Source organism: Narcine bancroftii, chromosome 2 (genome assembly GCF_036971445.1).
Source record: "Narcine bancroftii isolate sNarBan1 chromosome 2, sNarBan1.hap1, whole genome shotgun sequence".
Taxonomy (NCBI): domain Eukaryota; kingdom Metazoa; phylum Chordata; class Chondrichthyes; order Torpediniformes; family Narcinidae; genus Narcine; species Narcine bancroftii.
The window spans coordinates 38,328,415-38,343,622 of NC_091470.1; the positions used below are offsets into that span (position 1 = coordinate 38,328,415).

Here is a 15,208-nt window from a genome sequence, read left to right on the forward strand (position 1 = left end):
TTTGGGCTCTCGCCGTCGATTGGTTCTCCCCGTCGATGACGTACATTTACCTGCGACCCGACTCTGAGCAAAAAAAAAATGGCGACCTGTTTCTCTCTGCGCGATTAATCGTCGATGGTTTGTGTCTTTATTTTTTTTCTCCCTAAAAAAATAGCTGTTTGTAAAGCACGCAGCGTGTATTAACTTGGCAATTGTTTTGAGGCAAAGCAATAGTGCAATTTATGACTTTAGAAGTACAGCCGCAATCCTAGAACAAATTCTCCGCGATTATGAGGAGCTTTTGATTTTGAGGCACCGAGCGGGCCGCAGTGGGAGCATTGCATTTCATGTTGGCTGTTGTATAGTCTTTAACAATGTGGATTTAATGCCTTGGAAATGGCATTATATAAACAAAATAGAGAGAGTGCAGAGAAGGTTCACGAGAATGTTGACAGGATTTCAGGGTCTGAGTTACAGGGAAAGGTTGTGCAGACTAGGGCTTTTTTCTCTGGAGCGTAGAAGATTGAGAGGGGACTTGATAGAGGTGTTTAAGATTTTAAAAGGGACAGACAGAGTAAACGTGGATAGGCTTTTTCAATTAAGAGTGGGGGAGATTCAAACTAGAGGGCATGGTTTAAGATTGAAGGGGGAAAATTATAAGGGGAACATGAGGGGAAATTTCTTTACGCAGAGGGTGGTGGGGATGTGGAATGAGCTTCCGGCAGACGTGGTCGAGGCGGGATCATTGGTTACATTTAAGGAAAGACTGGATCGTTACATGGATAGGAGGGGACTAGAGGGGTATGGACCGGGTGCTGGTCAGTGGGACTAGGAGGGTGGGGATTTGCTACGGCATGGACTAGTAGGGCCGAACTGGCCTGTTCTGTGCTGTAAGTGGTTATATGGTTATATGGCTCTGATGAGATGAGCCAACGTGCCTTGGTTGACGTTGATGTGGAGATGCTGACGGTGTAAGCCTTTTCTTGGAGAAAAGGGGGAGATAATAAATAGGAACAGGCTATTTGGCCCTTGAACGTAAGCACTGAGGAATGAGTGGAACATCATTTGCTTGCCTTATCACCCTATTTCTGGGTTCCTTTAAAAACACACACACACACACACACACACACACACACACACACACACACACACACACACACACACACACACACAATCCTCAAAAACAAAGTGAATTGGCAATAGTGCAACGGTCCCTTTAAGGTGTGACAATAATAAATGTTGGAAAGAAACAATTCAATACAATGCTCAGCGCCACAATTGGGGGTTGATTATGTAAATAAGGATAACCTGATGATACAGTCAAGAGGGTTGAATAAACTGATTTATTTTAATCAAACCAGATTTTAAAAAATTTAAAATGATAGTGCATGAAAAAGTAGTGAAAGCAGGCTTAGTTTAAACTCATTTTGGAATTGTGCAAATGCTTGGAAAATTTGAGATGAGACATGTAGAAAATTCGAAAGGTGGGAAAAAAAAATTTATAACACAAGAGGAGGGCAGAACAAAACACGAGGTAGGCTGTTTGTATATTCTCTCTGCCCTTTTTAGGGTGGCACAGTTAGCACAATGCTGTAAGTGCCAGCGATCGGGGTGTGGGTTCGAATCCTGTGCTGTCTGTACGTTCTTCCTGTGTCTGCGAAACATACCGGGGGTTGGAAGTTAATTGGCTGCAATTGGGCACATGGGCCAAAATGGCCTATTACTGGGCTGTATATCTAAATTTAGAAATGGCGGATCTTCTACCATCTCGGAGATCCCTCAGTATCTGTGATTCGATATACTTAATGTGGTATATAGTTAGCTCACAATCCATAGGCTTTAGGAATAATGGTTTCATGGTTAACAACCCATTAGCAGAGATGGTCTTGATTATTAATGGATGACTCCTTTCTGATCCCAACCAGGAGAACTATCCTTTCTCCAGTTTTCCTTTTGAGATAAAATAATGTTTCAAGATCACCTGTCATTCTTCTAAACAATAGGGCATAATGGCCAATTTAATCCATTTCTCCAGACTGGATAATTACTTGATCTTGGAACTCAATCTGTAGTTTTAATGTCAGGGTGAACATACGTGCATGCCTTGACAGTTTGGGGAATAGAATGTAAAAGTTGTAATAGTTTGTTGAAACTTTACAAAACTCTGATTAGGCTGCAATTGGAGTATGATGTGCAGTTTTGTTGCCACACAGGAGGGATGTGATTGTGCTGGTGAGCAGGCAGAGGAGATTCATTCAGATTAGAACACTACACCACAGAAAACAGGTTTTTTGGGCTTTCTAGCCTGTGCTAAAGCATCATACTGCTAGTCCCACTGACCTGCACCCATTCCATAACCCTCCAGACCTCTCACATTCCAATTTATTCTTAAAATTTAAGAGTGAGCCTGCATTTACCACATCATATGGCAGCTCATTCCACACTCCCACCATTCTCTGTGAAGAAGTTCCCCCTTAGCTTTTCACCCAAAAGCCAAGTTCTCTCATATTTATCTCTCCTAATCTAAATGAAACAGCCTACTTGCATTTACTCTGTCTATACGCCTCATAATTTTGTAAATCTTCCCTCATTCTTCTATGCTCCAAGGAATAAAGTCCTAACCTGTTCAATCTTTCCATGTAACTCAACTCCTGGCAAGATTCTATTAAATCTTCTGTACACTCTTTCAATCTTACTGATATCTTTCCTGTAATTTGATGACCAGAACTGCACACAATACTCCAGATTTGGCCTCATCAATGTCTTATACAATCTCATCATAAGATATTCAACTTCTATGCTCAATACTTTGATTTATGAAGGGCAAGATTCCAAACGCTTTCTTTAGAGAACTTCAGTCATGAGGAGGTTGTCTGGGCTTGTTTCCTCTGGAGCTAAAAAAGCTGAGAGATGACATGTTAGAGGTGTATAAAATTGTAGTGTAGATAGGGCAGAGATATTGCTCCAATTTATTGCTGGGTAAGGAATTCAAAAATATGCACAATATTTTATGTAACTACATTAAGATTTGTTTACTCTTTCTGTTGAATCATGTTCAGTTTTTCTAAGTGGCTTGTTAAGAGATTCTAACATTTCCCCTACAACTTAGATTAACTAAACTAGCCTTTTTCTCATATTCTTTACTTGAATCCCTGGTACATTTTTGCTAAAATCTTGGGAATATTGAGAGATAAAATCCAGTACATACATGATCTTTGTGGCCACACCTTTTAAAATCCTAGCATGCAAACCACAAAGTTCATGGTCACATTTCAGTCTCTTAACTTCACTTGTGCTATTCATTACTAATACAGGGTACTACCACATTTACTAATACAGGGTACTACTGCATTTACTCTATATGTGCTCTAGCTGATGGTTGGCACATGCAAAATGGAATGAAACAGGATAAAAAAGGTGTTGGAAGTTGCTTTAGAATTATATAGAATGGACTTACAATTCTGTTGATGGTTGATGTTTCTTTCAACAGGTCACGGATACACTTCAAGAAGAAGACATCTTCATTTGGAATGGAATAATAATTAAATTTTACATTTAAAAAATTTTATTTTTAAAATTTAAATTTTAAATTTAGACGTACAGTACAGTAACAGGCCATTTCGGCTAACTGCTAAACCAACTGTGCTGCTCCCGCCAACTGTGCCAGCTCATTTAGATGTATGTTCTCTGTTTGTCACTCCAGCACATCCTTAAGATACTTCAAGACAAACAAATGAAATTGATATGAAAAATGTATGAAATTCACAAAGACACTTTGTTGACAGAATTTGCTGAAGTGATTGGTTTTCCTTTTGAGTAGAAACGTAAATGTAAAATGAAAATAATATTGCCAATAATACACTGAAAAGTTGATGACAAGCACTGAAATATAGATTTTCAGTGGGTGGTTTCACTTCTCAAAGAAAAATTATATAAATAGAAAGTTAAGACTTTACAAATATGGCAAAAATAGGTCAACAATGGTTAAACCTACCTCAAGATATATTTTTGGAAATATTTAAATATCTTACATTTGAGGAAAAGGCTAATGTACGTGCATCCTGCAAGTATTTGCAAGAATTGATTGACCATCCCACTTTATGGCTGAACAGGACAATTGTCATAAAAAGTTTGCAGAGCTGTAATTCCTGCTTTTGGACAACACTTACAAAGAGGAGAATAAGATCTGTGGTGATTAGGCAAGCCACACCGAAGCAATTGCAGAAAATGGTGAATTTAATTCCCAACTTGACAGCAATTTCTATGGAAGTAAAAATGAACGCGGAAAGGCTACGCATGCTGAGGCCATTGGCAAACTTGCAGAAACTGCAACTGAGTGATAGTTCAGCAATGCTAGACAAAGAGCTGCTGAGAGAGGTAGTGACCTTCAAACAACTGACGACCTTATTTCTATGTTCTTCGCTGTTTGGTGATGGTAGTTCTCTGTGCCTCCTTGCGGAATTAAAAAAGTTACAATCTTTGACACTTCATGCAAAGCAAAAGGGCCCACCTTTGATGTCAATTCAGTATATATTGTTTCAGTTACCAAAGCTGAAAGAATTATCATTACGTTCTGTGGAGACGTGGGAGAATTTTTCATTGTGTTTTACAGCACCAGAAAATAAGACTTCTAAAGAGACAGGTATGTAAAAGAGCATGGATAAAGAATTGTTATAACAGTTGTATGAATATGGCATGTCCTCTATAGCTGTGAGATGTGTATTCTCAAAATTTTTTGATTTTTTTCGAGTGTATAAATCTATTATGTTTGCAGATTAAGGAAGCAAATGAAAAACAAGGACTAAATAGAAGACCATAAAAGGGTGGCAATAGGCTATTCAGCCCATCGAGTCTGCCCTGCCATTTAACCATCAGTTGATCCATTTTCCCACTCAACCCCACTGTCTGGCCTTCTCCCCATAAAATTTCATGCTCTGCCTTGAATACAACAATGACCTGGCCAAATTCCAGAGATTTGCCACACGCTGTCTGAAGAAATTCCTAAGTATCTATGTTCTGAAGATGTGCCACGGGAAACAACCTTTCTCCATCTACTCTGTCCATGCCTTTCAACATTCGAAATGTTTCAATGAGATCCACCCCCCCCTTATTCTCCTAAATTCCAATGAGTAAAGGCCTAGAGCTGTCAAATGCTCCTCATGTGAAAACTCTTTCATTACCGGAATCATCCTTATGTACCTGCTCTGAACACTCTCGAACAGCACATCCTCTCTTAAATGAAGAACTCAAAACTTCTCACAATACTCCAAGTGAGGTCTCACCAGTGCCTTATAAAGTCTCAACATCACATCCCTGAAATTATTATTCTATTCCTCTTGAAATGAATGCCAGCATTGCATTTGCCTTTTTAACGGACAACCATCAAGTTCAGGCTCTCCTGCATGAAGATTCGCAAGGCCCTTTGCATTGGGATTCTTTCAATTTGCTCCCCATTTAAAAAAAAAAAATTGTTTGCTCTTTATTTGTTCTCAAAGCTGCATAACTGTACACTTTCCGATATTGTATTTCATTTGCTACTGCTCTACCCATTCTCTTAATCTGTCAATGTCCTTCTGCAGCCTCTATGTTTCCTCAACACTACCTGCTCCTCCACCTACCTTTGAATTATATGATGATACCCCATGAGAAAATCAAGCTAACACCCGCTGACATTTGGGGTGAAACACAAAAGTTTGCAGACGCTGTGATTGTAGTAAAAGGACAAAAGTGCTGGAGGAACTCAGGAGGTTTCGTAGTGTCCATGTGGGGGGGGTGGGGGGCAAGGGGTGTAAAAGGTACATTTTGGGTCTGAATCTTTCTTCAAGGCCTCTTCATAACTCTAACCAGTGACAAATGATGGACTGAGATTGTGATCATGCATGTTCTACTATTAACCTGACTACGGTGATTATTAAATTGTGAACCACACAATACTCCTCCAATCTCTCTTCTCCATATCTGTTTTGGTGGGACTGATTTTATAATGGAGAACAATAATGGAGTATCTTCAACAATAGCGTGTTAAGTAGACTTGTGTTAAAAGTATCGCTGAAATTAATACTTTTGCATCTTAGCAGCATAATATTTTGTACATCGCAGGATATAATTTGGCTGGTGTACAATATGATACTGAGAATAATGTAGGGGCTTAATATAATTTTGTAAACTGGTGAAATAATGCTGCATAATGTAGTCAAAACCGAAATATTTATTCTTCCAGGTTGTTTAGAAGCACAATGTATTTCACAGCTCCAGTTAGAAAAGCTGAGTCTTCTGAATAGCACAAATGTTCCACTGTCCAGGAAAGCTTTCAATCAACTTTCAAATGTTCGCAGCCTTTCGATGGGCCTTATCAGGCCATGCTTTTCACTGAACACCAGTTTCCTGCAGAGTATGCTGGAGAACCTGCCAAATATTACTGAATTAGAACTGTTCTGTAAGTACATTTTTGCAAACCTATCTGCCTCGCGTAACATTTTCATTTTGTGGAAGGAATCGGTTACAAAAATGTGTGTTCAAAGCTGTCATGGGGAGAGGGGTTGGGCCCAGTGTAGTAGAGTGAAGGATGGGAAATGCCAGAGGAACCTTAATTTTATTGACAAAAGATGCAAGACCCTTGGCATTGTCATTGGGGGTAAAGGTAGAAAAATTTAGCTTTATGTAAACTGTTTATACATTAGAGTGGAGAAGCTGGGTATTGTCTTTGTATTCCAGGAATAATGGCAGCTTTGGGAGATGAGATCCAGATTCATTAGTGCTTTATGTGATCAAACCTGTTTAGAGAATCTGCATCCTTTGAGCTCATGGGACTGGAGAGGATGGTTATATTTGGGGAATGACCAGGATAAATATGGGGATCAAAATTTAAAAAAAAAATGTTAGTGTGCTTTTTTTTTGAAGACTTTATTTAAAATTTTATAACATGAATACAATAAAGAATTACATTTAAAGAAAAATAGAAAAAAAAATTTAAAAAGGTATGATTACAATATTACATCAGAAAACTACACAAAATAACCCCCCCCCCATTAATTGTAACACAATATTAATAGTCTAACTTAAAATTAGTCCAACCCTCCCCCCCCAAAATAAAGAGTGAAAAAATGTTAGTGTGCTTGAGCAGGTTGGATGTTGTAGAAATACTATAGTGAAATGGATATTTGACCATATGATCTTAAGATTGAATTCCATCTCCTGCTTATTGACTCCAAGACCCCTGATCATATAACTTCCCTTCTCATCTTGAGTTTGCAGAATCAGTTAAGTATTAATTTTGTTTGGATACTGTCCCCCTGTGCTTCAAATCTGGCTTCATTACCCTTTCTGAGGCAATCCCACGTTAAACTTTATCATCTTAGCAAAATGCCATATCATTGACAAATGAGCCTGCCGGTGATTAGACCCTCAAGGTCCCAGAGGAATTCACAGTAGCTAACTTTGTTCAAGAGGTAAAATAAGGGATAAACTGGGAAATTCTAGGTAAATTAGCCTGACATCAGTGAAAGGATCCTTAGGGATAGGACTTGCACACATTTGGAAAGTTGCGTTCTGACCAGAGACAGTCAGCGTAGCTTCCTTTGTGAGAGGCTGGGGCAAAGATTGTTGATGAATATGGGGCAGTCTTCATGGACTTTAGTAAGGTCCCTCGTGGAATCCTGATACAGAAGATACAGCTGTATGGATGCATAGTGTATTATAGTTTGGAAACTGAATTGTCTGCCCCTTTAGAACGCAGAAGGGAGTGGTGGAAGGGTGTTATTGTGGCTGGAACACTGGCCAGCATGTGTTCCACTATATAAATAATTCTTAATATTTTTATAAATATATAAAAATCGGATAAAAAGCAGGTTAGTGGATTAGTAAATTTGCAGATGATACTAAGATTTAGTGGAGTTGTGAACAGTGTAGAGGGGATTTAAAGAGTGCAGTAGGCCAATTATAGATTTGGACAGAGAAATGCCAGCTACAGTTTAATCTGGACAGTGTGAAATGTTGTACTTTAGGAGGTTAAATGTAAGGAATAACATATGCAGTTAAATATCAGGACTCTTAAAAGCAATGACCCCGTTCATTGAAAATAGCCATGCAAGTAGATGGTGTGGTAAAGAAGGCGCATGTTATCCTTGCTCTCTTTGGGTGGGGCATTGAGTACAAAAGCAAGGAAGTCGCGTGGCAGCCATATAAAACCTTGGTTAGACTTCATTTGGAATACTTTGTGCAAATCTAGTCTTCCTATGGCAGGAAGGATGTGAAGGCTTTGGAATGGGCACAGAAAAGGTTAACCAGGATGTTGCTTGGTTTAAAGGGTATAAACTATGGAAGAGGTTTGACAAACTTAGATTGTTTTGTGTGCAACATCAGAAGTTGAGGGGAAACTTGATGGTTCATAAAATTATGTGAAGAATTGATAGGGTTGACAGACAGAATCTTTTCCCCAGGGTAAAAACGCCACATATCAGAGAATATGTGTTTGAAGTGGGTGGTATATTTAAGGGAGATGTGCGAGGCAAATTTTTTATATAGAAGGGTGAGTATGTGGGACAGGCTGCCAGGAGTCCTGGTGGAAGCAGATGCAATAGTAGAATTTAAAGACTTCTGGATAAACGCATTTTCATCATATAATCTATCATGTGAAAACAGCAGAGTTTTAGTTTAATTTGGATATCATGTTTGGCACAGACTCATGGGCCGATGGGTCTGCTCCTTGCTGTTCAATTTTCTGTGTAAATCTTTTCTCTCTCTCTTCAGATTTGTCTCCACCATCTATGGCTTGTAATTAATTTCCAGTGGAGTAGATCTCTACTTGCCTGGTTTCAGTTTTATTTGTTCGATCATGGTTTGAAAACCATCTCCAGTCTCTTTTTGCATTGTTTGCATTGCTTCACCATTGGCTGCCTTGTCTCCAGTGGTCAAGGCATTTAGCTCGAGAATTCCCTCAGAGGCTCTATGCTTTTCCCACTGTAACTTAAAACCTGCCATTATAATACAAGTTTGTTCATGTGAATCAATTTATGAATAAATGAATGATGTGAAATTTTCTTTAGTAAAGCCACAATGCAGTGTCTTGGAATGTTTTGCTCAAATGATGTCACTATACAAATACAAGTTGTTCACAGTGATTCTAATTGTAGCTCTGTGGAGTATACAGAAAATGCTAAAAGCCACATCTGAAGGAAGTGGAACACTGCTAACATTTCAAATCACAGACAACCTAAAACATTAACTGTTTCTCTTACCATGGATGTGACCTTACCTGCTGAATATTTCCAACACTTTGTGTTTTTTTAAATTTTCATTGAATCTACAGGGCTGCTAGATAAACATTGCTAGCCAAGATTAATTCTGAAAAATGCTGAACCAAGTAACCCGAAAGAAAATATTTTAGATTGGAACTTATGAGTAGCATTATTTTTAGCAATGTAATTTAACAGTCACTTGTATCCCTCCTAAATGGAGGGAACAAAAGCAGAAAGGTACTTCATAAAGATACAAAGAGATCAGCCAGAGATGGAGCGACAGAGAAAGTTTAGGAAGATGGAGCAGCCATCTGAATTCCAAGCCTACAAAAGTAGACGGCACTCATCATGAATGATGTTCTAAAGTTCTGGAGTTATGTGTGGACCCCTTAGCATTTAAATGTGAGCTGAGAGTCATTGATTTTTCCTTAAGACATCAGTAAAATATTAGGATGCTGCAGGCAAGTATTGGTATTAAATTCAAGAGTGGCAGAAGTATTGTATTAATAGTTATTTGGCCTTTCAATAATTGTATAAGGCAATTTTGAAGAAATATATTTCAAAAGGAGTTAAACAGTTAAGTTGTGCAGATGCTGTGATTATGGTGTAATACACAAAACTGCTGGACAAACTCAGCAGGGATTCCTCCTTATTTAATTTCTATGTTAAATTACTAGGGAATGGACCTCTTGCTGAATTTGTGAAGCTTTTGCCTTCGGGGCTCACAAGAATCGATTTGATTAATGCAAGACTTTCGAATGTCGATGTGAAGCTTCTCTCTGATTCTTCAGGAAAAACTCTTAAGCGTCTTAGCTTGGTGCTCTGCAGTGGTATTACTGAAGCAATGTTAAAGCGGTTGCCCAAACAGTTTCCTTTCTTGCAGACCCTTGACCTCAGGTAAATGACAATGTGTCTTTTACTAATAAATGCAAAGTTTCTTTCAATTCATTTTTTGGGGTTTGGGTATTATTCACAAGGCCACCATTCCTTACCTATTGAGGAAGTGGTCGTGAGATGCCACATAGAATTGCTGCAATGGTAAGCTCATGGTGTTGTTGGGTAGGGAGTTCCAGGATGTAGATCACAATATTGAAGAATAAGTAATATATTTCCAAGTTGGGTTGAAGAACAATATAATTACATGGTTATATATTTTACGTATGTTGTTTTGATGCACTATTTTTCCACCCTGTAGAAATGCATGGAAGCAAGTGTTGATTCCCAATTACACTGAAGATACACAAAGATATAAATTCACATAATTATCATTTGTATAGTGTGCCACACCAGTATCTTCATTTTACTCACTGAATAATTGCTAAAATCTTGGTTTGAATTTAGAAGTTTAAAAAAATTATTAATTCAAAGCATCTCCTATTGTAGCAGGTGACATGGAGAGAAATTTGTGGTTCAGTTTTTTTTCTGAAAATTGTGCATATCGTGTATAGATCGGATCAAGTTTCTTGGCTCTGCTGCATCTTTTGGATTACTAAATACATGGTCAGCAGTAAACAGATGATGCCACGAACCACTATTTAGGAGCATTTACATTAAAAAAAAAGCAGCTCTGGTATTGAGTCTGATAAAGTAAGTAAAGGGAGAATTAAGAAAAAAACAATTATTGAGCTAGTTCTTTTTTTATTGCTTTCTCCTTGCACGTATCATTTTTACTTTAGGTGGCGCTCCCAAAACTTTAGCTGCAACTCTATTACCATGCTCCTTTTCTTTTTAAAATATTTTTGAACAGTAGTTACATATTGTAAAATTCAAGAAAAAAAATAAAAAGAACCCTAAAACCCTTATAATTCAGAACTCCTACCCCTAAGCAAGATTAAAATCTAACATGTAGGAATTAAGTGACAACAACCTGGAGATGGACAGCACGGCACCAAAGCTTCAGAACAACCCTAATTCTTTCAGTATATGATAATAGTCCATAAATGGGCCCTGCGTCTTTTGGAAGTTAATATTTGAATCTTTAACAGCATATCTAATTTTTTATAAAATTAAACAAGACATGATCAAAATTCAATTTATTATCATAGTTATAAAACAGTGTCATATTACATGGAATTTCATTTTGCCAGCTGCAAGGAATTGGCTAAGTGCCTCTTAGAGTCGGAAAGAGAAGCAAAAGAGCCCCCCCCCCCCCCCCAGAGTCACCGTGTCTGTAGATTCGCCTCCAGTGCTCCCACAGCCACACACAGTCCAGTCCAAACCAATGGCAACCCGAGCTCCAGCTCCGAACCTCTGATATGGTCAGGAAGCCTACAGCGCCCTCAGCACCTCCTCACATCCGGTTCACTTATCACTGAACCATTGTGTATGTGTAGGTGGATGTACTGTCTTTCCATTTAATCAAAATTGCACATCTGGCTATCAATTAAGTAAAAGATAAAATTTGGTTTTGAGTTGGAGTCAGTAAAACATCATCATCTTGAAATGATCCGAATAGAGCAATTAAAGGGCAAGGCTCTAATTTGAACTTGAGAATCACTGATAATATTTGAAAAATATCTTTCCAAAATTTTTCCAAACTAGGACAAGTCCAGAACATGTGAACCAAAGAAGTGTCACCAGTTATACATTTTTTACAATTTTTCTTCCCCCTCCCACATTTCCTGCCTTTCCAGTTCTTTAACCTATGCAGCCCTGTCTTTGCACTCCCTTCCCCCTCAGTGCTGCTGCCCCTCCCACCCTTCTCCACCTATCATCTCCTGCCCTGCCACCCTCTTCCCCCCCCCCCAACCCCATTCTTTTATTCTGACACTCACTGGTATTTTCTCATACTTTGATGAAGGGCTCAAGCCCCAAATGTCAATTATGTATCTCTGCCTTTGTTACATGAGGTACACTGTTTGACCTGCTGAGACTCTCCAGCATTTTGTTTTTACTTCAACCAGTGTCCACAGAATTCTGTGTTTTACAACCAATTTTACATTTGTCATATAGAAGGTTTATATCTGAATAAAATGCGACAATTTAACTTTAGACATATGTACTCTATGGCATTTCCATGCTCCTTAGCATACGTTACAACTTTTAGTTTGTATGCAATAGTATAGCTTGAGCGCTTTCCTCTTGTCACTATCTTGAAGATAAAAGTTTCCACTACATTTGTATTTCGGTGCACAATGCAAGATAGCGGCACCAAAATGTCACTTTCGCATATAAGACCCGGGAGTGCTTTTGTGGAGCGATATTTTTTAAAGTAAAGAATAGGTGGTCTTGGATGCCATCAAATTCAGTATATCACCAAAAATAGCCATTGGTTTACAAATACCAACTCAACATGATGCCTATAGTCATGCAGGTTACAGCTTTTCAAGTCCATATCCAGAAGGTTTCTGTTGGCTTTCCTTTTCGGCAGTGATTTCAAAAGCACTAAGTGTGGGAAAACATCTGTTGCTTCATAGAACATTACATCATAGAAAACAGGCTTTTGGCCCTTCTAGTTTGTGCTGAACTATTCTGCCTAGTCCCATGACCTGCACTCAGTCCATATCCTTCCATTCCCATCCCTTCTTGATACATGTCCAAATTTTTCTTAAATTGAGCTTGCATTTACTACAGCTGGCAGATCATTTCATACCCTCACCACTCTCTGTGAAGAAGTTCCCTCTAAACTTTTCCCCTTTCACCCTTAACCCATGTCCTCTGGTTTGTATCTCACCTACCCTCTGTGGGGGAAAAAGCCTATCTACATTTACTCTATCTATAACCCTCTATAAAATCTATAATTTTGTTTACCTCTATCAAATCTCCCCTCATTCTGAACCTGTTTAACCTTTTTCTGAACCTGTTTAACATCAGTAACTCAGTTCCTGATGTTCTGACAACATCCAAGTAAATCTTCTCTGCATTCTTTCAATTTTATTTATCTTTCTTGTAGTTATGTGTTCAAAACTGCACATAATACTCCAAATTTGTCCTCGCCAATGTTCATAACATCCCAATTCCTATACTCATTATTTTAATTTATGAAAGCACTCTTTACAACCCTATCTTCCTGTGATGCCTCTATCATTTTCTAAATTATTATAAAACTGTGTCCCCTGACTTTATTGTGTGGAGATTAGTTTTAATTGAATCATCAGAGATTTAATTTATTTCTCAGAAGCCATTAATGCAATTTTAATGAGCCTTTCTCTAAATTTGTAATAATTATTTAATTACTAGTTATTTACCTTGTTTATTTACTTTCTTTATTATGCGAAAGTCTGCTTCATGAAAAAAAATGCTTATTTGGACTTTGAGACTCGTAGTAATGAAAGAAACTAGCTTTGATCACCTGAAGGTGGGAAGGAACCCTTTTACATTTTTTCCTCCTTTTGCCCCATTTTCTGTTCTTTCTGTTCCCGAAGAATTTTGTGGTGACAGTGGATTGATGTTTCTGGCACGATGTAAGTTTGATTAAGTTAAAATGTCTCTTCCTTTTTGGAGTAAATTCTCCTTAGAATGATCAGAGATCTGTCTAGATTATCTATTTATTTTGGAAGTTCTTCATTAAGCATCTGTTTAATTTTATGAATGAAGAGTTAAGTTTTTAACTTTTGATCGCTTCACTAATTTTAAACTGCACTAATTTAATGTTCTCCTTTTTTTTCCCACAGTGGTTATAGGTTGTTGAATCAAAAAACTTTGTTTGGCCTTGTGGACATGGCATTTCTTAAGGAAATCATAATTTCAAACAATCCACATCTAACAAACGAAATTATTAAGCAATTTCGGACTTCAACAAAGAACAGAGTGCATGTTACTCAGAAGAGCAAAAGCAATCAAAATGAGTGTGGTTGCATATTTTATTCTCAGTTATTGAGTTGATTAATGAGAGAATATTTTTCGATCAAGCTAAAGCTATAAATTCAGTTAAAAATCTGACGAGTGAGACTTTGAATTTCAATGATATAGAAATTTTCAAGTCGGAAACTGGCAATTAGATTAAGTCAGAAGAGTGGAACAAGTTCTCTATTTATTGAATTTGTTGTACAACGTATGTGGTATTTGGCGTTTCAAATTAAGCATCCATTTCAAGCAGGGTGGAATCTTGCTTAAATATTTGTGCTTCATTCTGACATCAAACCCCAAGGCTATTTTAGGACCACATTGTTTCCGATCAGAAAAGCAGGTTGTCAGAATTTTTAAGAGAGGTTCATATTTGATGTCAATAGGATTGATAACATTTTGTGGAGAATATTTGAAAAGACTGTGGGAAGAAAAATCTGAAAATTACCTATTTATCAATAAGTTAGAAGAAAAGTTTGCTGTTCATCACAAGGAACACGAAAAAAGACTGATTTTTTTAATGTAATGTTTTTAATAGAGTCCAGAAATATTTGTTCCTTGCAGTGCTTCTAATGTTCATTGCCATACATTGAAGTGATAGATAGATGGAGGAGTAAATAGACCGAAGCAGTGTTCATGACTGACAGTGGTTTAATGTTAATGTCAATTTTTTAAAATGGTCGATGGCCATTTTCAATGCTACAGACAAGTTAATTCCATTCATTAATGTGACCATCTGTAAATATGCACAAAGGTACATTCACCATGCAAATCCAAGTTGTCGTCGACCCAAATTATTGTTTAGCTAAAATATGTATTCATTAAAAATGTAACTATTGCCTTAAAATAGTTAAATCTACTGCATTGCATTTCTATGCGGCTTATAATAGCTGTATTGATTTTGTTTATAATAAATCTTCATTTACAAAAAAAGTTTTCTGTTCTAATACTGTTTTCTGTACTATATATTTATCCACAAGAGGGCAGGCATATTACTTTGCATTGTCCAACATTGCTTCCATAAGTTTTGATAAGTAACTTCTCAGTTAGTTTGAAAACTTTCTGTAGGGGGATGTGGTTGACGTTGGCTGAGATGTAGAGAATTGTGTCTATAAACTATGCTCCAAGATCCTACTGGTAGGTGCTTCAAATGTGATTATTTTTCTGTGGTTAGCAACATTAGCAGGGTTAATCTTTTAATATAGATT

The 15,208-nt window shown here is 37.6% G+C and overlaps 1 protein-coding gene across 1 annotated transcript; it reads left to right on the plus strand.

Moving 5' to 3' along the window:
• Positions 1–55: 55 nt before the first annotated feature.
• LOC138752305 (uncharacterized) lies at positions 56–14,887 on the plus strand. The gene is made up of 5 exons (XM_069915231.1): positions 56–117; positions 3,470–4,621; positions 6,200–6,415; positions 9,893–10,112; positions 13,829–14,887. The coding sequence occupies exons 2-5, from the start codon at positions 3,940–3,942 to the stop codon at positions 14,037–14,039; spliced, it is 1,329 nt and encodes a 442-aa protein (XP_069771332.1). The 5' UTR covers positions 56–117; positions 3,470–3,939; the 3' UTR covers positions 14,040–14,887.
• The last annotated feature ends 321 nt before the right edge of the window (positions 14,888–15,208 follow it).

Bases quoted from the DNA above. Each gene is read 5' to 3' on its own strand.
- LOC138752305 (XM_069915231.1), top strand. From the start codon at position 3,940: ATGGCAAAAATAGGTCAACAATGGTTAAACCTACCTCAAGATATATTT. The intron at 6,416-9,892 runs GTAAGTACATTT...TTAAATTACTAG, and splicing joins TACTGAATTAGAACTGTTCT to GGAATGGACCTCTTGCTGAA. The intron at 10,113-13,828 runs GTAAATGACAAT...TTTTTCCCACAG, and splicing joins TTGCAGACCCTTGACCTCAG to TGGTTATAGGTTGTTGAATC.